At 35.7% G+C, this 20,217-nt stretch overlaps 1 protein-coding gene and 1 long non-coding RNA gene across 2 annotated transcripts in view; both read left to right on the top strand.

Moving 5' to 3' along the window:
- Positions 1-1,209: 1,209 nt before the first annotated feature.
- LOC134672659 (ciliary rootlet coiled-coil protein 2-like) overlaps positions 1,210-20,217 on the top strand; it is a 108,323-nt gene continuing 89,315 nt past the window's right edge. The window contains exons 1-7 of the mRNA XM_063530617.1: positions 1,210-1,352; positions 1,626-2,684; positions 4,410-5,101; positions 7,591-7,726; positions 8,189-8,332; positions 16,312-16,404; positions 18,589-18,660. Coding sequence (XP_063386687.1) covers positions 1,308-1,352; positions 1,626-2,684; positions 4,410-5,101; positions 7,591-7,726; positions 8,189-8,332; positions 16,312-16,404; positions 18,589-18,660 — 2,241 coding nt within the window. The 5' untranslated portion in view covers positions 1,210-1,307. The remainder of the gene's footprint in view (positions 1,353-1,625; positions 2,685-4,409; positions 5,102-7,590; positions 7,727-8,188; positions 8,333-16,311; positions 16,405-18,588; positions 18,661-20,217) is intronic.
- On the top strand, positions 6,430-7,356 carry LOC134672837 (uncharacterized). The gene is made up of 2 exons (XR_010099394.1): positions 6,430-6,603; positions 7,119-7,356. It is a non-coding gene; the product is annotated as an uncharacterized LOC134672837 (long non-coding RNA).

The following is a 20,217-nucleotide window of genomic DNA, read 5'->3' as shown; positions in this document are numbered from 1 at the left end:
AGCGCATAAATACGGCTTTATACAACTTGAGAATTTTATTACACTGGTGTGGACGGACATTATTACTTAAATTCTCTTCGCGGTTTGTTATCAGGATGCCATTTTGGAGTGACCACGAAGTTGTTACTACTGGGAATTTGTTTCCCACCTTTTACCACTGATAACTGGGGAAAAAATCCCACCTTTTAGTGGTAAAAGGTGGGAAAAATATTCCCAGTACTAAACAGTAGTAACAACTTGGTGGTAAAGTGGCAATCAATAACCCAGTTTTAGGATCTTCTCCATTAATATGTCAAACGAAAGTGAAGACAATAATAACAAAACCACGAAGTGATTTTTGCCTTTATAGTGTATCCAATCCCTTGCCGTCAACGAGCAGGGTAGTACTTATGATGATGATGAATAAGTTAACAATTTTTCACACCAGTGTGGATGCATCATAATTTATCAATTGTAGATTGGCCTTATTCATAATGAAGTTGTTATATTTTGTAGGAAATGTACAGAATGAAATGGCTTTTTCTAAAATGAATGTGTAAATAGTAATAAAGTATATTAATATCCTATCGTGTTTCATTGTTTGTCCAAAGTATCAAACCAAAAATACTAAAAACAGTACCGTTCAGGCTGCTTTACCACTGAGGTGGAGATTGTTGCGCCAATACTAGAATATTGTGTGCATTCAAGACTGAAACAAAGGAAAGTAGGTCACAAGTATAGTACCTATGTACTACTAATTTAATAAAATGTGAACTCGCGCAAGTTATTTGATTTGTATTATTAGTTCCAGTTTTCATCACTCGCTTCAGGGCAACTTCAGGGAGTCGACAGTGGTTTCCTATAAGTATCTGTTATTATATTAGTGAACCCTGCAGTTAGTCACTTGAAGAAGCGGTAGTTTTTTGAAATATATTTTGTTAAAATAACTGAGCTGAGCTTAACTCAAACTCGTAAAGAATTTGGCGGGAAAAGCGTTTTGTTAAATGCTTCAGCTAAGGATTGTCAGAATACGTTTTCAAAATCTAGAACAGGTAAGTAATAACCAGAAACATCTTTAAGAATATTTTACAATAACGTGAGATCTAAATTAAATTTTGTCAAAGGTTTTCATGAACGAAAGTAAATAATTGAAGGAAACATTCTTTGACGTTTAGTATGTTGTTGAAAGAGCAGAAACGAAACGCAGAAATTGTTTTTTTTTATGGTTCATAGTTTGTATTTTATTTGAATGAAACGTCGTCTTGACAACCAATTTTAGTGAAGAAAATGAAATTTTCAATTGTTAAATAATATGAACATGTTAAATTATGGGTGATATTCACAAGATTCCACCGCTCACAGCAGAATCCAAGGTAAATGTTGCATGCAATCGATATAATTTTGCTCTCGATCGTACCCGTGAAAGCGTATCAAACTCTCGCGTTGTAGGTTTATATTCGTCGATACGTTAAAAATAGTTCAGAAAATGCATCGCCGCGGTGCCCTACCTGTTCTAGGCCGACCTACTCTCCGTTATCGAGCCGCGAATCACAGAAAGCTGTTATTACGCAGGTTTCATTCAAGTTTTCACCACCGATGGTCATAAATCAACTCTCCCATTGATTTTATTTTTGATTTATTTTTAGAACGTTCTTCCGGATGTCGTACATTCTCAACAGATTCCCGCGGAAGGGACCGCGGTAACCGATACAGAAGCATCTCAAATAGATACGCCGCACGATGAAACAGGAACTCCAGTCATTAAAGAAGATGACAGTCAAACGGAGTCTATATCGGAACATATTCCCTCCAAACTCGAGTATTCCATTACTGAGTCGGATAACGCCGCTGCGGCGCAGTCAGGGCTGCTCCAAGTGGGACAGCATGACACAGATCCGTCCCGCAATAGCTCTTTAAACATGCCTCTTCCCTCCCCTAGTGACAACCCTAGCACACAAGACCCAAGCAAAAGCACTTCATGGCCTGAGCCTAAGTCAACAGACATTCATCATATAAGTGAAGAAAGTCCGGTGAATTTAGCATCTGAATCGTTATCCAAAGACACTCATGAAACACTACAGGCTGAAGAGAAATCTCAACATGAAAAATCACAAGAATCTCCACGAAGTGACAAATACCTTGACTCACTTAACGAAGAAACATATCCTAAGTCAAATGCTTCAGAGGATGAAAAAGAGGTTGAAAAGCAGAGTCATTCTCTATCACCACCATTATCATTATCTGTAGGGGAAGAATCATTAAAACAAGCAAGTTCAGGGTCAGAAGAGATTATAAAGCTAGATATCAGAGGTCACAGTGCTCGTAGATTTCCTCTCTCAGCTGCCAAAATTATCTTTGGGCCTCCTCCGGAAGGTAGTCACTTAGTTGATGAAGAAATTCAGCCCTTACCAGTATTCCAGACCCTTATGTCCCCTTTTCTTGTTGGTGCCGGGGAAATGAAGGTTGAAGAGCTATTTGATGAGAAAGAATCTCAAGTGGAAATCGAGAAAGACAGTTTGTCAAGTATAGACAAAATTGAGCAAAGCGACTTGTTAGTAGAAGAGGTTGTCATAGATGATACGAAAGAAAAGTTGCAGGATGAGTCTTTGCCCAGTATGCCGCAGCCAAAGTCGTTGGCTGACACCATGTCTTTTAGCACAATGACGACAGACTACAAGACGATATGCGAAGAGTTCCAAGCTAAGGTATGGGATTTGCAAGAGCAGTTGGTTGTTATATTCTTGCACCTCGGTGTTTTTATATTCTGTGCTGTGCTCCTGCTTAAACAGTTGGCTTGCCATATGTACACTTTTTTGTTTGCGAAAAAATCACGCCATGTTGATGTAGAATTGTCTTAATAAATTTGTGTGTGTTTAAATGTGTCTATGTTGTAGTTAGCTGGGATAAAAGTATTGGTAAAATAGTAAGGTTTTGGGTTCTTCAATGACTGGTTTTGCAATATTCGTGTCATATCTGTCTTTCTAAAATAAAGAGAAAGAAAGGTACAGGTGAAATAAGAAATAGATGTACATGATCTTTGTATAAGCTCAGTATTAACTGAGAGATTGCATTAATTTTGTTAAAATTTATCAAAAATAGAAAATGTGAATTTAGTTACCTACTGCAGTAGATACCTATATTTTGTCATGTTTTGTAAGAAAGCCAATTAACATTATTCTGCATGTAACTATAACCCATGGGGACAACAAATTTGACTAACTAAACAAAGGTTTGTAACTTTTATTATGATTAACCAAAACTTACAGATTAAAGGTATATTAGGTATGTATATTACAGCAAATCAACTTTGCAATTTTATAACATACGGCTTTTATGTTTTCTATAGAATGACTTTAAGGTTCAAAACTGAGAAAATGTTTTAGCTAGAACCCTAGTTTATCAAACATAAAAAAACAGGAAAATAACAAATTCCATTATACATAATGTTGCACAGCTTTAGGGCCGATACAGATGGACTGCCCACTACAACCTCGGCGTGCAGTTCCAATACAAGTTGCAGTCTGTCTGTGCCGGCCCTTATATACGCATGAAGTAGAGGGTGCTCTTATGTGGTTACAAATGATGTTCACTTTGTATATTATTAGCACAGTATGGGATCTGACAGTTTAAATTATATTTTCATTATTTTATCTGTAAGTATAACGTGGGTATTTCGTGTGCACCTACTTTATTTCAACATCAATGATATAGTTTAAATAATATATGGTGGATGATGATGAATGTACAGTCAAGGAATTTAAATTCCGACCCATTTCGTACTTTGTCACAGTGACAACCGTATGAGGTCTCTAGCGGCTTTCATATTGATTGTCACTGTGACAAAGTACGAAATGGGTCGGAATTTAAATTCCTTGACTGTACAGTCAAACGTAAAAATATGGGTGCATAAAAGTTTTGGGACATATTTTTGAGTATGATGTGTGCACTCATATTTTTTACATTTGACTGTACGAAAACTGTTGAATGTGGAAAGTAAGGTTTTAAGAGAATGCTGCTGCCATTGCTTTTGTAGGACAAACCTTTATGGCATTTGAAAAATAATCATTCATCAAAATCCAATGTCATCACTATCCTCATAAGATCCTGATGAAGTATTTGAAACCTCTGTTAGTTATCATGATTAAGATTCAGATTCGTATTGTATCTTCAATTCTTCAGGTCTTAAGAGAAGAGAGTATATAAAGTCATCTGTCGACATGACTGCCATAACTCACTTTCGAATGCCTGGACTGAATTCTTACGTTTAAAATTCTAGTCAACTGAACTTTGCACATTCAATAGAGTTGAAAAAAATGAAGATAAAACTGGGGTGGTAAAAAAATTAATAATAATTTTTGGTCATCAGCAGTAAATGTGTGTCGATGTCGCTAAGCATGCTTCCGTGTCAATGAACGCTTCTGTCCTTTCAGCTTGTGCATTTGGAGTCAGCTATCACGAAACGCGACGCACTAATCGAGGAACTCACCGTTACCTTACAGCGCTCGATCCGCGAACGCGACGCCCTCGCCCTCGAGAACCAACACCTCTGCCATGAAATGACTCAACGGGAAACCTCTGAACATGACACTATTAAACAACAACTATCAGACTATGCTAAATATGAAAGCATGCTTAAAGAAGACACTAAGTATTATTCAGCTTTAATGAGTAGCGGTTCATCAGCTAAAAGTTCAAATGGTGAAAAAGATAATGACAGAGAAGAAATGACGGTCAACTATTCGAAATCCGACTTGAAATCTGACTCAGATGATTTCCAAGGTTTTGAAAATAAGTTAAATGAAGTTATAAATAGATTTGATGAGAGTATTGAAGAGAATTTAAGGAATAAGATCAGAGAGAGTCTTATTCAAGTTTTATGTGACGAAATTACTCGAATAAGGATAGAATCTGATACAGATGTTAAAGAATTAGAAACACAGTTACGACAAGACAAGCATGCTTTCAATGTGGAGACGAGGCGTTTGAGGGAACTCCTGGCTTCAGTCAAAGCTGGTAATGCTGATATTGACGAGTTGAGAGAGGAGCTTGACCGCAAACATGAGAAGGAGATGGAGAATCTCAGGATGTATTTTGAGAAGAAATGCTCGGACATGGAGAGAAGGTATGTTTGTCTTTACATGTACTACCTATATCGCGATATCCCTCATATAAATTTAGAATTACATATTATTCTAACTCTCCTAAAATTTAAGCTCTGAAGATAGATTTTTCTAATCCACGTTTCATCCATTTTTTAACCTCGTTTTTAAGATGCAAATTTTCGTCACTAAGTAGCCTGTCAAGTTTTTCTTAAAAAATCTGAAAATGTTGATATCCAGACGGGTCCAATATCATTATAATAACTTCCTTAGTAAAAACGATTGGTACCTAAGTATTTACGTAGGTACATACATAGAGATACCCAACAGTTCACATGCAACCCTATGCTTATTATAATGTTATCTGCTTAGTTACCAACGCCAATAGACACATATTGATCTAATATCATGTTTATCCCTACTTATCCCTTCAGTTTAAGAAATACTATTCTAATCACGAAGGTGCAAAGTTCAAAATCGCGTGTAATTTTATACTTCAAGGACAGATTATTTTTAAACCAAGGTTTAGCTTACCCAGTCAGAAGCTAGGTTTAATAAATAAAACCTATAGGTATTATACTCGTAAATTACTTGCTTGGAATTTATAATAAATGTTTAATGTTTCTTTTTTGCTGCCAAGGCCAAAGTTGGAAAGAAGGTGAGATCGATCACTCATTATTATTTAAATTAGTATACTGCTAACTTAAACAGGAAAACTGTCGCTTTGTATGGTTTTAAAATGTAAGTTAATTCGCTATTTGTATGCGCTATGCGGGGATCGTGACACGAAATGATGTGTACTGTTAAATTACCTCAATTCGGAAGGAACGAAAACTGACAATTTGATTCTTCTTGCTTAAATATTAAGGTCGTTCAGTATCGAAAGTAGAATGCTTTTGTTTGCGAACGGCATTATTATAATAATATTTCTATAAATGCTTGGAAGCGGATTTCTAGGGCCATAGTATGGCTATCAAACGAAAACCTAACAAGGCAGAATTCGATTTCACAGTAGCAGAACTTGGCTTTCTAGTTCCTAGTAGTCTCAGGTCATGTGGGGTAAGAGAAACGTAACTTAGGGCAAGAGCAACAACGTGACGATTTCCTACAAGTGTTCTTTTAAGTACCCCAGTGTTTATCATACTTGTTTATGTACAATAAATGAACTTTGGTTATAAAATGTAGTGTAGTAGTACCGAAAATCAGCGCTACGGCTTGCCGTGGCACTACGCTGAGTGGGGGTCCTTTTTAGGGTTCCGTAGCCAAATGGCAAAAAACGGAACCCTTATAGATTCGTCATGTCTGTCTGTCTGTCTGTCTGTCTGTCCGTCCGTATGTCACAGCCACTTTGTTCCGAAACTATAAGCACTATACTGTTGAAACTTGGCAAGTAGATGTATTCTGTGAACCGCATTAAGATTTTCATACAAAAATAGAAAAAAAAACAAAAAATTTTTAGGGTTCCCCATACATAGAACTGAAACTCAAAAATTTTTTTTTCGTCAAACCCATACGTGTGGGGTAGGTTTGCACGTTGTTCCCGTGAGGTCAAAATTACACTATTCAAAACATACTGCCAAAACCTGTACACGTGCAACCTGTGGAGCAACTACACCAAAAAAACGTTTAGTGCTCTGCGTGTCCAGTACAACAACGCCTTCAGGGGTTTGTTGGGGCTGCCCTGGCGATGCAGCGCGTCGGGGATGTTCGCCGAGTGGAGCACAGACGGCTTCCACGCAGTGCTGCGCAAAAGGGTGGCGTCCCTGTGGCAACGCGTGCGGGGCAGCACCAACACACTCCTGAAGGTGATTGCGGAAAGGGTCGACAGCCCTCTTATAACTCACTGGATGACAATGCATGTTCGGTCCAATGAGCATTATATGTGTTACTAACACTAACATTAGAGTTTATCTGTATAGTTTTTATATTTCTTTGTTACCTACTAATACTACTAATACTTAGTTTTGTAGACAAAAATATGGATACTTGGTGTCTGAAATAAATATTTTCATTTTCATTTTTTTTTTCATCTATGGATAGGTCTTCAAAAATGTTATTGAGGTTTCTAATATCATTTTCTTCTAAACTGAATAGTTTACGCGAGAGACACTTCCAAAGTGGTAAAATGTGTGTCCCCCCCCCCTGTAACTTCTAAAATAAGAGTATGATAAAACTAAAAAAAATATATGATGTACATTACCATGCAAACTTCCACCGAAAATTGGTTTGAACAAGATTTGGTAAGTAGTTTTTTTTTTAATACGTCATAAACCGTAAACCGCAATTTTATTATGTTACTTGCTGTTACGGAACCCTTCATGGGCGAGTCCGACTCGCACTTGGCCGTTTTTTCGTATGTTCTTTTTATAACCTGTCTCATGTAACCAGCCATGATGAGACGTAATTAAATGTATTCTGTTCTATTCTAAAAGACCAGGGGACTTGACTGATTGTCTACTGACAACTGATAATTTTTTGATTGTTATTAATTCGTTAACTATGATGTACCCAGCTACTCCGAAGAAGTGTACCGCGGTCGCGCCTGCGCGTCGCCGCAGTCTGCGTCATCCCTGGAGGCCCCCAACGAGGCGGGCGACTACCTTCGCAGGAGGACGAGGAGTGCTGACCTGCCGTCGCTTACCAACGAGGTATACTTACACTATTACTTATAAAAGGCATTATTAATTTTTTACCCAAGTTGAAACGGAGACGCAGTAGAAAATACAAATGCGAGGTGGGCAACACTGTAATAAGATGTTCCAATGGTCAACCAACAAAATGGTTGTTGTTGAGGTAAACTTGTGATTCTTGTTAAAGTTGACTTTGGCACAGAATAAATAATAGTACTAAATAAATAGTACAGTAGTAGTAATAGTAGTAGTAGCAGTGTAAATTAGGTAAAGATATACAGAAGGTTCACTCTAACAAAACTCGTCTATTACAACAGATATGACCGCATTGAGCGGCAACTATACTACTGCTAGACACCAAAAATGGTGTGGGCCGCATGTACTTGTAGCGACGGGACGTACGCGACGACGGGACGTGTCGCGGAGTGCGAGCCACGACTGACTGGACCATATTGTAATCCTACTGTCGCCTACTTCCAGATGCCACCACTAGAGTTCGCTGTGAAGCAGGCGAACAGACGGACAGACGTACAACAACTAGAAGATATAAAGGCGGAGCATGCGGCCCTTGTGAAAGAAATGCAAGATCAGTACCGGCTCACTGTCACTGCTTTACAAGAACAGGTATCACTAAATGCACCTACGCACTGGGAAACATTTTTTTTTAATTTATGAATGGGCTTACTCATGGCCACAGACTAGCCGAGGCGGAGACGTGGCCTACGATGGAGCGAGCTCGCCCAAAAGGTGCCTGTTCACTATATACATGTCAGGAGAGATAGCAAAACAAAACCAGCTGCATTACCCGAATCTTTTAAGCACCAGCGTATGCAAAATCATAATGAGTCGCTTAAGTTCAAACTCGGATAAATCCATTCGACCCTCTTAGAAACTATCTACCCTTTACTTAAGGTGGTTCTCCTTGCTCGATTTTCATACAACTTTCTTGGCACCCTAGCTCCTATTATATAGGGTTTCTTCACTTGTATATGTAATGTTTGGGTAGTATATATATTTCTGTCTTCGCAGAACGTAAAAAAATACTAGATTTTGATTAAAATTATTAAGAAAAAAGCCTTTGAATATTGGTAAAATTTTGCCTCATTGCTTGTTTGTGTGAGTGATGCTTATAGTATCGGTGTAATTCTAACATGGCGACTTCATTTGACAAGCAATCATTTTTAATTTGTCAAAGGTGTAACAGATGGCACTTTAAAACCGCAACACAGATTACCTGTGTATTTTGTTTTATTTTCACTCAATAGAGGGAGGTATATTTAATGCACAAAGCATGTTACGAGTATACCTACTCATTTAAGAATCTCCTTTCTGATATAATTTCATTCCCAGATTTAATATAACTTAATAATTATTATGATTATTACACAATAAAATACATTAATATATTTATAGAAAGGTCAGTCCAAACAATCATTCGCGTTACGGTCGTCCACCGAAAACCCTTGTGAATTCTGCTTTCGTTTCGGTAAATGTTCTCTGGAAAAGCCTATATTTATTGTAACAATGATTTTTAAACTAAAATACCTAGCTATATTTTTCTCAAAAATATATATAGTAGTGGACCCTATAATGGACGTGGAACCAGTTATGGGACAAAAAACCACAAATCCTCTAAAATAAGTATCTAAAAATAGTTTATAAACACTGTCTGTATATTATCATAAATATGAGTCTTAGAGCTGTTTCAATTTAAAGTTTCATTAAATTTGGTTATTTTTTAAGAAATTGGCGTCAACCCAAAAGTTGTCGTGTCACTGAAAAAAAATACCACTACGAATTCTTAACAACTTCGCTAAGAGAGGTGAGTTAATTTATTAAATTTTAATTAATTAATACTCGATGAAAACTAGAATGTGTTTTGTTAATTGCATTTACCATGAGATAATGTATACAACACACTATGTTGTGACTCCACAGATGTAAAAAAAATAGTGGTATTTGGCCCAATCCCATTATAGGAGCTGTAAAACTGCATGCCTCCTATAATGGGACAATTGACATTATAATGCTTGCCTTGGCATAATTTCATGTTTAAACAATACAGAAGTAAAATGTAGTTACGAAATACGTCAACCAGGAGGTATTCTCGGACTTCGCATAAATTAATATCGTTTTTCCAAACTTTTATTTAACTTGCCCTGTTAGTTTGTGTGGGTCAAATTTTGGTAACTGAATTTGAGCCACTTTTCGATTTCCGATACAATTGAATTTTTTTGTAAGTACGTAATTAAGTATGCAAATCTGATGATAATGCAATATTATATATGATAACATCGACCTGATCTTATGATGGAGACAGGAGGTGGCCATGGGAATTTTATCGAAATAAACCCTAACTAATTGTGTTAGGTATATTAGAATTGTCTCGATGGATCTAATACAATAATAATTGGCTGTGGAAAGAAAAATACATTCATCGATAAAAGCTTATACCAAAAATTGATTTTTTTGCCATAACTTATACCCCATTTCAATATTTTATACTGATAGAGCAATGTCCATTATAGGGGGCCCATTACTGGATCCACGTCCATTACTGGGGGCCCATTACTGGAGCTTTGGTGTCCATGACTGGAGAAGAAAAAAACATAGTTTTAATTTGTTAAGTATGTGGAAACTCATTGCAATATCTTTGATACAACACGCCTAAAACATGAAAGACGGATAGGACTTTCATCTTTTAACACGCTAAGCGGTAGACCAGTTACATGTATAAGGGAAATATCATAAATACTCCAAATTTCTTCTTAAATGTCCCATGACTGGTGCTGTTACTATAGGTATGTGGAGAAAAATGTCATCTTCTTGTAAATAAACAAGATTCTATAATATCTTCTGCTTGTGCATAACAATAACATTAGTAGATGATACTTTTAGGGTTCCGTACCCAAAGGGTAAAACGGGACCCTATTACTAAGACTTCGCTGTCCGTCCGTCTGTCTGTCACCAGGCTGTATCTCACGAACCGTGATAGCTAGACAGTTGAAATTTTCACAGATGATGTATTTCTGTTGCCGCTATAACAACAAATACTAAAAACAGAATAAAATAAAGATTTAAATGGGGCTCCCATACAACAAACGTGATTTTTGACCAAAGTTAAGCAACGTCGGGAGTGGTCAGTACTTGGATGGGTGACCGTTTTTTTTTTGCTTTTTTTTTTGTTTTTTTTTGCATTATAGTACGGAACCCTTCGTGCGCGAGTCCGACTCGCACTTGCCTGGTTTTTTTTCAAAAATGCTGCCTTTCACCCGAGTTAAAACACTCTACTTTTCATTTCGCATACGAGGAAAGTAAAATGCATGTGTTTTTTTAAATACATTTTTATAGTAGGTATTTTTGAGAGTAGGTATTTTTGAGAGTAGGTATTTTCAATTAACAATTTGGCCAAAAGTAATTTATGGAATGGGGAGTCAAATATCAGAATGGAAATTGTATAACAAATCCATTTATACCCAAATTTCAATTGCTTATTGTAAAAAGAATAATAAAATCGTACTTGTAATTGGAACCTAAACTGCTCTAGTGCAGAAACGTATCATTTCCTGCACACCTTTTACAACAACAATGACCCTCTTTCATATATTCGGTCAAATTGTGCTTTTTGAAAAACTAATTATAGCCAGCCTTTTATGAATGTAGTATGATACCTTAGGGTATGGTGCTTTACGCACACTAGCGTCCCTTCCCCTCCCCCTGACGCAACCCACCCTTTTTGCATGAAATATGTCCCGGTTCACAGTTTTTTACATTTTTTGAGGAAAGTATACATTTTAGGAAAAAAAGTGTCAATGAAAGAAATAATCCTTAATAAATTCTTAATAAAAAAGGTCATATTCATTTTTTTTATATCATGCACCTAATTCATGTATTAGCTTGTCAAAATTCGAAATAACATAGTTTTTACTTAGGGTTCGAAACTCATTTATTATACACGGTGTAACATGAGGAAACTGAATAATTTTAGCAGCGTATTCCTGATCACATTTAGAGACAAAAATGTCCTATAAACTTTTTTGAAATTCGCCTAGTTTCAGAGTTAATACCAATAAAAAAAAAACAAGTTTCTATTGTTACATAGTTCAAAACGCCTTTTTGATGGCGATGTTGCTACTATGGGATTTAGTCTAAATATCCTTATTGATATGTCAAAAAGTGACAAGTAACACTTTACAAAAACTAAGTTTTACGAAAAAAAAAACCATTTTAAGTGACAATTTTTATATACAAATTCATTCATAAAATTAAAAAAAAAATCCAAAAAAAATTTTTTTTTTGGCGAAATTGACCTAAACACATATTACATCTTTTCCTTTTTTTGACCTCATGTATACATTTTAGGATAAAAGTGTCAATGAAAGAAATAGTTCCTTATTAAATTCTTAGTAAAAAAGGTTATATATTCATTTTATAACACTTATTATACAAGGTGTCCTCAAGAAATGCGAAAGATTTTATTTCTGAGGTCAAATTAAAAGAAGGAAAAAATGTTTGTATGAGTTTAGGTCAATTTCGCCGAAAACAATTTTTTTTATTGTTTTTAGGGTTCCGTACTTCAAAAGGAAAAAACGGAACCCTTATAGGATCACTCGTGCGTCTGTCTGTCTGTCCGTCTGTCACAGCCGATTTTCTCCGGAACTACTGGACCAATCAAGTTGTAATCTGGTACACATATGTAAGTTTGTAAACAAATGAATTTTAAACATGGGGGCCACTTTTGGGGGGTAAATGAAAAAATTAAAAAATAAAAATTTTCAAACTATATCATGTTACATATCAAATGAAAGAGCTTATTGTAAGGATCTCAAATATATATTTTTTATAATTTTCGAATAAACACTTTAGAAGTTATTCAAGAAAATAGGCAAAAAATGACTATTCCCCCCTCCCCCTTTATCTCCGAAACTACTAGGTTTAAAATTTTGAAAAAATACATAAAATAGGTCTATGATGACAGGAAAACCTATTAGAAATGTACAGTCAAGCGTGAGTCGGACTTAATTACAGTTTTTGATCCGACTCCTACGGATTTTTTAAAGATTTCACTCACGTTTCGCATAAATAATGTTTAGTTTTAAGTTTATAAAATACATATGTATGTTAGTCTTTAAGGTATTTGTAATATGGGCCTTGTTCCCTGAATTAAATATCTAAATAAATAAATAAATAAAATAAAAAATACATTGTTAAAAATTGTGTAATATACGGAATCCTTGGAACGCGAGTCCGACTCGCACTTGGCCGCATTTTTTTAATTTTTTGAGTATATATGTATGTACATAAAAAGTAAATGTTATTGGTAAACTTGTCAGTTAACATGGATTTTTACTTTTTTTTCGGTAAACATAGTTTTTGCAACGTGTTACTTAATTGTCACTTTTTGACATATCAATAAGGATATTTAGACTAAATCCCATAGTAACAACATCGCCATCAAAAAGGCGTTTTGAACTATGTAACAATCATCATCATTTCAGCCTATATACGTCCCACTGCTGAGCACAGGCCTCCTCTCATGCGCGAGAGGGCTTGGGCTATAGTCCCCACGCTAGCCCAATGCGGATTGGATGTAACAATAGAAACTTGTTTTTTTTTTATTGGTATTAACTCTGAAACTAGGCGAATTTCAAAAAAGTTTATAGGACATTTTTGTCTCTAAATGTGATCAGGAATACGCTGTTAAAATTATTCGGTTTCCTCATGTTACACCGTGTATAATAAATGAGTTTCGAACCCTAAGTAAAAACTATGTTATTTCGAATTTTGACAAGCTAATACATGAATTAGGTGCATGATATAAAAAAAATGAATATGACCTTTTTTATTAAGAATTTATTAAGGATTATTTCTTTCATTGACACTTTTTTCCTAAAATATATTCTTTCCTCAAAAAATGTAAAAAACTGTGTACCGGGACATATTTCATGCAAAAAGGGGGGGTTGCGTCAGGGGGAGGGGAAGGGACGCTAGTGTGCGTAAAGCACCATACCCTATGGTATCATACTACATTCATAAAAGGCTGGCTATAATTAGTTTGTCTTCCCCATACATTAGAACACAATTTAACCGAATCAATAGCATGAGAAATGAAACGGATATTTCTTGTTTTCTTTGCATTAGCATTTTTCTCTCGATAATTTAATCAATTTGCAACATAAGTAGAAGAATCCTCATATATCCATAAATATCAAAATATAAAAGGACATACATTTTCAGAAGAATTCCCCGTGCGACGTTGCCAAGTGGTTTAAAGTACAACATGCTCGCAACGTTTGGATGTCAATAACTCGACAATGAAAAATTATATTTCAAATCAATTCAAACTTGATATTTTTGACAGTAATGGGTTACTTAAATAAGAAGGCATTTTTCGCCCGGGTCTACTATGGTCAAATGGTCTAGTGGCTTTTAGCTACTGAGTATAAGTCTAACAAGTTGAACAGCATGACAGGGTTCAAACCACGAACAAAGACTCATTTCTTTTTGTATTTATTTTATTTTGTTTCATCTTTTTGGAAATTTTATATGCCTTATTTTAAAAGTTATTTTAAGTAAATGTGTTGTATTTGATTATTTCATGTAGGTATATCATTTCAATAAAATTTTGGAAACTTATTTTATACCTGGTCAAGCAAATCTTGTCAGTAAAAAAACCGGGCAAGTGCGAGTCGGACTCGCGCACGAAGGGTTCCGTACCATAATGCAAAAAAAAACAAAAAAAAAAGCAAAAAAAAAACGGTCACCCATCCAAGTACTGACCACTCCCGACGTTGCTTAACTTTGGTCAAAAATCACGTTTGTTGTATGGGAGCCCCATTTAAATCTTTATTTTATTCTGTTTTTAGTATTTGTTGTTATAGCGGCAACAGAAATACATCATCTGTGAAAATTTCAACTGTCTAGCTATCACGGTTCGTGAGATACAGCCTGGTGACAGACGGACGGACGGACGGACGGACGGACGGACAGCGAAGTCTTAGTAATAGGGTCCCGTTTTACCCTTTGGGTACGGAACCCTAAAAAGGCGCGAAATTCAAATGTTCTATGAACGATATCCCTTCGCGCCTACATTTTTCAAATTTGCCGCCTTTTTCTACTGACAAGATCTGCTTGACCAGCTATACTTCGTCGATAGTTGACTTCTTATATACCTATTCTGCGATCCTAATTAGCCTCATGCATGACTTTTTTTTAATTATTTTAATCATTATTTATATCCTTTGAAATCGGAAAATAAAAATACTTTTATAAATCTTGCCATAATATTATTAAAAAATAATTAAAATACTGAAAATATTTTACTCACGTAAGTTTAGTTTCGAAGAATAACATACGCTTAAAATAATTCAAAAGAGAATGCTAAAATTATAAAATAAAAAAAAACTGGCATTGTCGGGGTTTGAACCATGTATCTTAGCTACAATCTGATTTTTTTCAAAATAGAGGCTACGGGTGCCACGAGCACATGACATTTGATGGTCGAAAACATTAGTTGCTTCTGAATGCGTTGTAATTCTTAATCGTTGCTCAAACAAGAATTTATTATTTAATTTCCAATCTTTTTTCAACAATAAACATTTCATCCGCTGCGCCCTCTAGGTTACTTTACTGTAACATTACGAATGTGCTGACATTTGACACTGACTTTAAGGTGACTTTAAGTACGTAAGTGTGCGTGAATGCAAGAAATTGCAATATTTTGCAGTTGGATTCCGGTAATAACGAAATGAGACAATGTTGAGTTGAACATGTCTCGATTTAGATGTAGTATTTTTTATAGTTTTCGCACATATCAACACATCTTATGAAACTTTGTATTTTGGGAGAAATAGTGAAAATCCACAATTCGTGCACAGTGACGCCATCTTTTGGCTGATAATCGGCATCCCATCCCTAGACATCCACCTTAATACTAAAATCGCAAAATCTGATAGTTGGATTTACCCGATTTATCACATAGTTCCTATGCCCACCTCCGGTCTCCATCATCAGGTCAGCTCGATGACACCGTAATGTTGCATTGTCACCCGACTTGCGTATGTATGCAAAATTTCAGCTCAACCGGAAACCGGGAAGTGGATCAAATTTAACTTGCAAGATTTGATTACAGACAACGGTCAGGTGAAAGTAAATAAAAGCTTGTAAAAAGCTAAATCTTTTTGAAATGAACGCCTCGTACGCATAATCCTTGAGGAGGATCGCTGGTTTCAAATCAAATTCAAAGTTGTGTCTAATCAAATCAGGTGTTGTGGCAAATTTTCGACTTGTCTTTTGGACTTTCGTATGGTCAGGTTTCTATTAAATATTACTGTTTTGTACAGTTGCCATCAGATATATCGAAGCGGCCGAGGTGCTCAAAAATATCTGAACACGCACTCTAACGCCCTGACAATAGAGGCGTGTTCAGATATTTGTGAGCACCTTGGCCGCTTCGATATACCTGATGGCGACTGTATATGTGGAAGAAGATTAGCAATTTTTGGAAAAAGACATCTAATTGTCTTGCATAACAAATAAAATCACGACCATCGTAAGCCAACTTGTTATAAATTGCTCATTTCAATATAATAATTTTTCAACAGATCAACCAATTAAAAGCGCACGTGCAAACCGCTGAAAACACAGAATCGAACGTCTCGCTCTATCAACAAGACATTGACTTGGAGCTAGAAAAGGTAAGCAATACAACAGTAACAACATTAGGGTATACCCTACTGGTTCTGTAAAACAGAGTGGTCAGATATTTATGAGAATTTATTTCTAGTAGCATTTAAAAAGATATACATACTTGTGTTTTATTGAACTAGGTTGGGGTTATACCAAGTTATTTTGGTGTTGTAAATAATACGTTATAATGAGTGTGATAACAATCTAGCTCATAATGTATAAAGAAGAGCAACGCAAACATATATTTTGTATGGAAATTTAATACAATACATATAAAAGGTTTTTTTTATGCTCTTTATTACTTCATTATCAAAATATTTATAAAAGAAAAGAAAGTAACTCACATGATGATTTATCCAGTATTTTTTCCTCCTAAGCCCTAAGGTCCTACCTATAGTACTTATTCAGTTCGAGGCATAGACTAGGAATCCTCTAGACCGAGTTTAGAGCAATTATTTCATGCAACCGATGATGCCAAAAACGCGGAGGTGCGCGGGACGAGGTGAGCGAAGTCCCGTGCCGTGATTGGTCCTATCAAAGACACGGACGTCACACAAAGACAGTTTCGACTCGAACATGGAGTAAAATTACCGTATGCGTGGCAGAGCGGGTAGCGCGACTATGCTAAATCTGGAGGATTTTTTGTCTGTGGTTCGATGAAATTTAAATCATATTCAATTGGAACAGAGTGTCCATTTTGAGTCGCATTTGTTTCTTTTGATTAAATTTTCAAACAAAACCAAAATCAACTCTATTCTCTCCACTAAAGGTTCAAATTTCAGTGGCAAATTCTGGTTTTTTCATTTGTATGGCTGGGCCTTAGAAGAGGTTATTATTGTCTTATTTTCAATACTTTATTGCATGATGGGTGGAAACATTTGGTGATTTGAAGATTGGTTTCTAAATTTCAACGTCATCAAAAGGTGTCTGTCATACGTCATTTGGGTATGGCAATTCATTTTCCATTCCAATCTTATGAATCTTACTTTACCTAATCATGAAAATTTATTATGGATCGACATAGAGATCAGAATACTTGCAGCAATGCTACTTTTTAAGGTATTACATTAGTAAAACATACGTCTCCCACATCTTGTCGCAACTATCGCGACATACCTCGATGTCAAACGCGACTTGACGTCACGTCAAGACGTCCTAGACGTGCCAATAAGGATCCTGTATATATAGCAGACATCTATCTGTTGGATTTGTGTATGTGACTTTCTCAGTCAAAATGTACCATTTATTTTGCTTGTTAAAAGGACGTTACTGACGTTAATAACACAATTCGTCCTTCTTGAGCACAAACGCAGTACTCTTTGCTTGAAAACTGTAAAAACTGTATATATTTTAAAGCAATTAAAGCAATGCACACTTTATAATATACTTGTTACAATTTAGAATAACTTCCACAAAATGTAGCATCAAGCAAAGCACTGATCTTTTAATGTTTCTCAAACTTTCATGTTAACTACATACACACCTATGATGTATTCGATTGGTTCCCAAAATTTTGCATCAGTAAATAACTTTGCTAGCTTGCTTTATACTAATCTTATATATAAATTTGTAATCATAAAACTGTGTTTAGTACCTTGTCTGATGTTTTTCCTAGACCATGCCATACTATGTTTTAACTATATGCAACATCAAAACAAAAACATGTATAGTACAAATAGCAAGACTCTTGACTGTCCATCGGTGGACCTTATGCCTTTTGTAATAAGGTTTACGAACTGTCAGTTAACAGTGTGGGCGACGGTACCTAAATAATTACGAAGAAACATCTCATACATACCTATACATAAGTACATAAAAAAATAACGCAAAAATAAGCAAGTTACTAAAACTGTAGAGAAACGTATAGTCACTTTCCGTCTGATTATTCATCAGGCCGTTATTTAAAACAGACACACAGAAAAATATAAAATCTTGAAAAGATAGCGTGCTTAACAAAACACACGGCATTGTTAACAACTGGAACAGCTCCTTAAAAAGATATGTTTGCCTTTTATTGTACTTATTTGTATATTTACAAGACTTAGGTTAGAATCGACTCGACTTGGTACTAAACCCTCACTCAAAATTTTGGGAACGGACTCTCAACCCTCTCCCCACGCAACAAGGTTGTAAATACAATATCTGTCTTTTGCATGGATTGCACTAACCGTGTGCTACTAACGGTCGTTCAGGACGCCGAGTTCGAGAAGCGACTCGAGGAGGCCAAGCAGGAAGTTATACAGCATCTACAGGAGCAGATACAGGTATGTACATGTACAAGTGTCACACAGTAATTTTACCATAGAGTTACCTCTTGTTTCTGAAAAGTGTGGCAGCCAAAATTTGACCCGACATAGTTATACTAGTGCGATTCGCACCTTCGCACGGAGAAGCGGAGTCAATGTGTTACAACAGCGACATTCCTAACTGTACATCGGTGGACCTTATTACAAAAGGCCTAAGGTCCACCGATGTGCAGTTAATGTATGTATGTATGTATGTCACTTTATTGCACATAAACAGGTTTACATAAAATGGACAAAAACAAAACAAAAATAAAAATGTTATGTACAAAGGCGAACTTATCCCTAAAAGGGATCTCTTCCAGCTAACCTTTGAGAAAATGCGAAAGGATCAGATACTAACAGGTGAAAGACAATTTAATATGGACAAATATCACTATGAGAATTTTGGATACACATAAAGGACGACGAGAGCGAATAAGTACTTAAAGAAAAAGAAAAAAAAACCAGTACTAGGTACATATTAATAAATACATAGTATAAATACGCATAAACTATAACATACCTATACATATATATACTTAGACATATACTTACATAAAATACACATATACATATATGTATACATAAACATATAAACTATATATAAATATATATATATACATATAAAGTATTCAGTTCTAACTACATCAGGAGTCTAATAACCACAACTTTTTCAACTTCTCCTTGAGTGAGGCAACAGATTGCGATTTCCTTACGTCCACTGGTAGATCGTTCCACAGCTTAACTGAGTAGGCAGTGAAAGACCTACAGTACGCACGCGACTTTTTCGGTGGAATGGCTAGAGTCAGATTGGCACTAGATCGCAGACGGTGATCGCTAACAGTTAACAGTGTGGGCTATAGTATACCATGCTGTTTTTGCAAACAAATCAAGATTCCACAGTACAAAGTTAAAAACCGCAGCACTAGACGCCGCGCCGAAGTGCTGAGCAGTGCAATAACCGCCTTATATTATATGCTCTATCTAGTTGGTAATCTATGTCATCTGGTCACCACTACCGTTTGCGTGGAAATGGTTAACCATAGATTATACTTCCGTTAAAAACATACATATTGTAAATATTTACTCTTCCTGACGCAATAGAAGCAATCAATAACTTATAAATACTCCATAAAACTGCTATAAACTATAAATACGTTTACACCAATAACACATCTACTAAAATAAGGGGATCTTCTCTAGTCATTTGAAAACACACCTTTTTCCATACACTTTAGGTTCAAACTTGTTAAGCGTGAAATTTTATATTGCGAAAGTTAATTCGTTATAAGACCAACTATTATTGAGATAAGAACCTTATGTTTAGGTGCATAGAGATTATTTTCTAAACTCGAGTGAGTAGCTTTAGTCGTATTAACTGCGTTAGTACTTTTGCAGCGTAAATATTAGTGATTTATGAGTTTAAAGCGCAAAAGTGGAGATTTATTTGTGACGCCAAAAATATATTATCAATTTTGCACCCTAATACATTGTAGTTAGGGTTACAATGTATATATAATTTTGAAGTCGATCGTA

Source organism: Cydia fagiglandana, chromosome 17 (assembly GCF_963556715.1).
Source record: "Cydia fagiglandana chromosome 17, ilCydFagi1.1, whole genome shotgun sequence".
Classification (NCBI taxonomy): domain Eukaryota; kingdom Metazoa; phylum Arthropoda; class Insecta; order Lepidoptera; family Tortricidae; genus Cydia; species Cydia fagiglandana.
The sequence above is the reverse complement of the archived record's forward strand: the minus strand, read 5'-3'. Positions and strand labels throughout refer to the sequence as shown.